The sequence below is a fragment of the Nyctereutes procyonoides genome, unplaced genomic scaffold, assembly GCF_905146905.1.
Source record: "Nyctereutes procyonoides isolate TBG_1078 unplaced genomic scaffold, NYPRO_anot_genome, whole genome shotgun sequence".
In the NCBI taxonomy this organism is placed as follows: Eukaryota; Metazoa; Chordata; class Mammalia; order Carnivora; family Canidae; genus Nyctereutes; species Nyctereutes procyonoides.
The window spans coordinates 16765486-16767366 of record NW_026575021.1 but is presented as its reverse complement, the minus strand read 5'-3'; the positions used below and the strand labels follow the sequence as shown (position 1 = coordinate 16767366).

Below are 1881 nucleotides of genomic sequence, written 5' to 3'. Positions count from 1 at the left end.
GAGCAGGAGGTCTCCTCATTGGGGCCCAGGCATCATTGGCATATGGCCTCCCATAGGTGGCCTCATTCCAGGAGCACTAAGCGTTTGTTCGGAGTTGTAGGAAATATGAGCAGGAGGCCCATGCTGAGAACCAGGTCCCACTGGCATCATCCCGGGAGGAGGAGGGCCCATCATTGGCATCATGGGAGGGCCCCCCATATGGGGGGCTGGCATCATACCAGGGCGAGGAGGACCCGGGAGACTGGGGGGAGGTGGGATCATTGCCCCTGCAGGAGGAGGAGCATAGAATGGAGTAGGAGGTATCTTTCCTTGTTGAAATGCAGCGGTTGTTTTGTCCATCAGGCTCTGAGCCTGCTCTTCCATCCATTTCTGATAGTAGTCTTTCACATTCTCTTTGTGTTTCCTGCCACTGCAGTGTGTCTTTCTCACAGATGGAGAGTCATGGGTGAGGTATGTGTCGCAGTAGTCACAATAAAATTTAGGCATGTTGCTCTGCAGGCCGTTGGCCACTCCCTCGTACCCTAATCCTAATGCAAACCGTACCCTAACCCTAAACCTAACCCTCACCTGTACACTAACCCTAAACGTAACCCTAACCCGTGACCTAACCCTAACCGTTACCCTAACCCATACCCTAACACTAACCCTATCCCATAACCTAACCCTTCCCCTAAACCTAACCCTAAACCTAACCCTAACCTGTACCCTTACCCGAACCCTAACCCATACCCTAATACTAACCTTAACCACCCGAACCTAACCCTAAACCCTAATCTCAACCTAACCGGTACCCTAACCCTAACCCGTACCCTACCGTAAACTGTACCCTAACCCTAAACTGTACCCTAACCCTAACCTGTACCCTAACACATATTGTAACCCTAACCCTAAACCATACCCTACCCCTAACCCCACCGCTAACCTGTACCCTAAACCTAACCCTAACACTAAACCTAACCTGTACCCTAACCATAATCCTAAACCATACCCTAATCCTAACCCTATCTCTAATCTGTACACTAAACCTAATCCGTACTCTAACCCAAACCCTAAACCTAACCAGTACCCTAACCCATACCCTAACCCTTCCCCTAACCCTAAAACTAACCCTAACCCGTATACTCACCCGTACCCTACACCGTACCCTAACACTAAACCTAACCCTAACACGTACCCTAACCCTTACCCGTACCCTAACCCTAACCCGTACACTAACCCATAACCTAACCATAACCCTAACCCCTAACCTTACCAAAACCCTTACCCTAAACCTAACCCTAACCTGTACCCTAACCCTAAACCTAACCCGTACCCTAACCCTCACCCTAACACATACCCTAACCCTATCCCTAAACCTAACCCGTATCCTAACCCTATCCCTTATCCTAACCCGTACCCTAATCCCAACCCATACCCTAACCCGTACCCTAACCCTAAAACTAGCCTGTACCCTAACCTTAACCCTAACCCTAACCCTAACGCTAATCGTAACCCTTACCCGAACCCTAAACCATACCCTAACAATAACCCTACCCCGTACCCTCACCCTAAACCTAACACGTACCCTAACCCTAACCCATACCCTCACCCGTACCCTAACCCATACACTAACCCTAACCCGAACCCGTACCTAACCCTAAACCATACCCTAATCCTAACCCGTACCCTAACCCTAACCATATCCTAACCTTAACCCGTACCCTAACCCGTACCTTAACCCTAACTCTAACATGTACCCTAACCCGTATCCTAACCCTAACCCTAACCCTTACCCTAACCCTAACACTAACCCGTACCCTAACCCTAACCCTAACCCGTAAACTAACCCTAAATCTAACACTCAATCTAACCCTAATCCGTACCCTCACCCTAACGCATACG

General features: G+C 49.4%; 1 protein-coding gene across 1 annotated transcript; it reads right to left on the bottom strand.

Annotated features, from left to right (window-relative positions):
- LOC129520517 (U1 small nuclear ribonucleoprotein C-like) lies at window positions 1-510 on the bottom strand. The gene has a single exon (XM_055341535.1). It carries the CDS (start codon window positions 484-486, stop codon window positions 16-18), a length of 471 nt encoding a protein of 156 aa, XP_055197510.1. The 5' UTR covers window positions 487-510; the 3' UTR covers window positions 1-15.
- Between the last annotated feature and the right edge of the window lie 1371 nt (window positions 511-1881).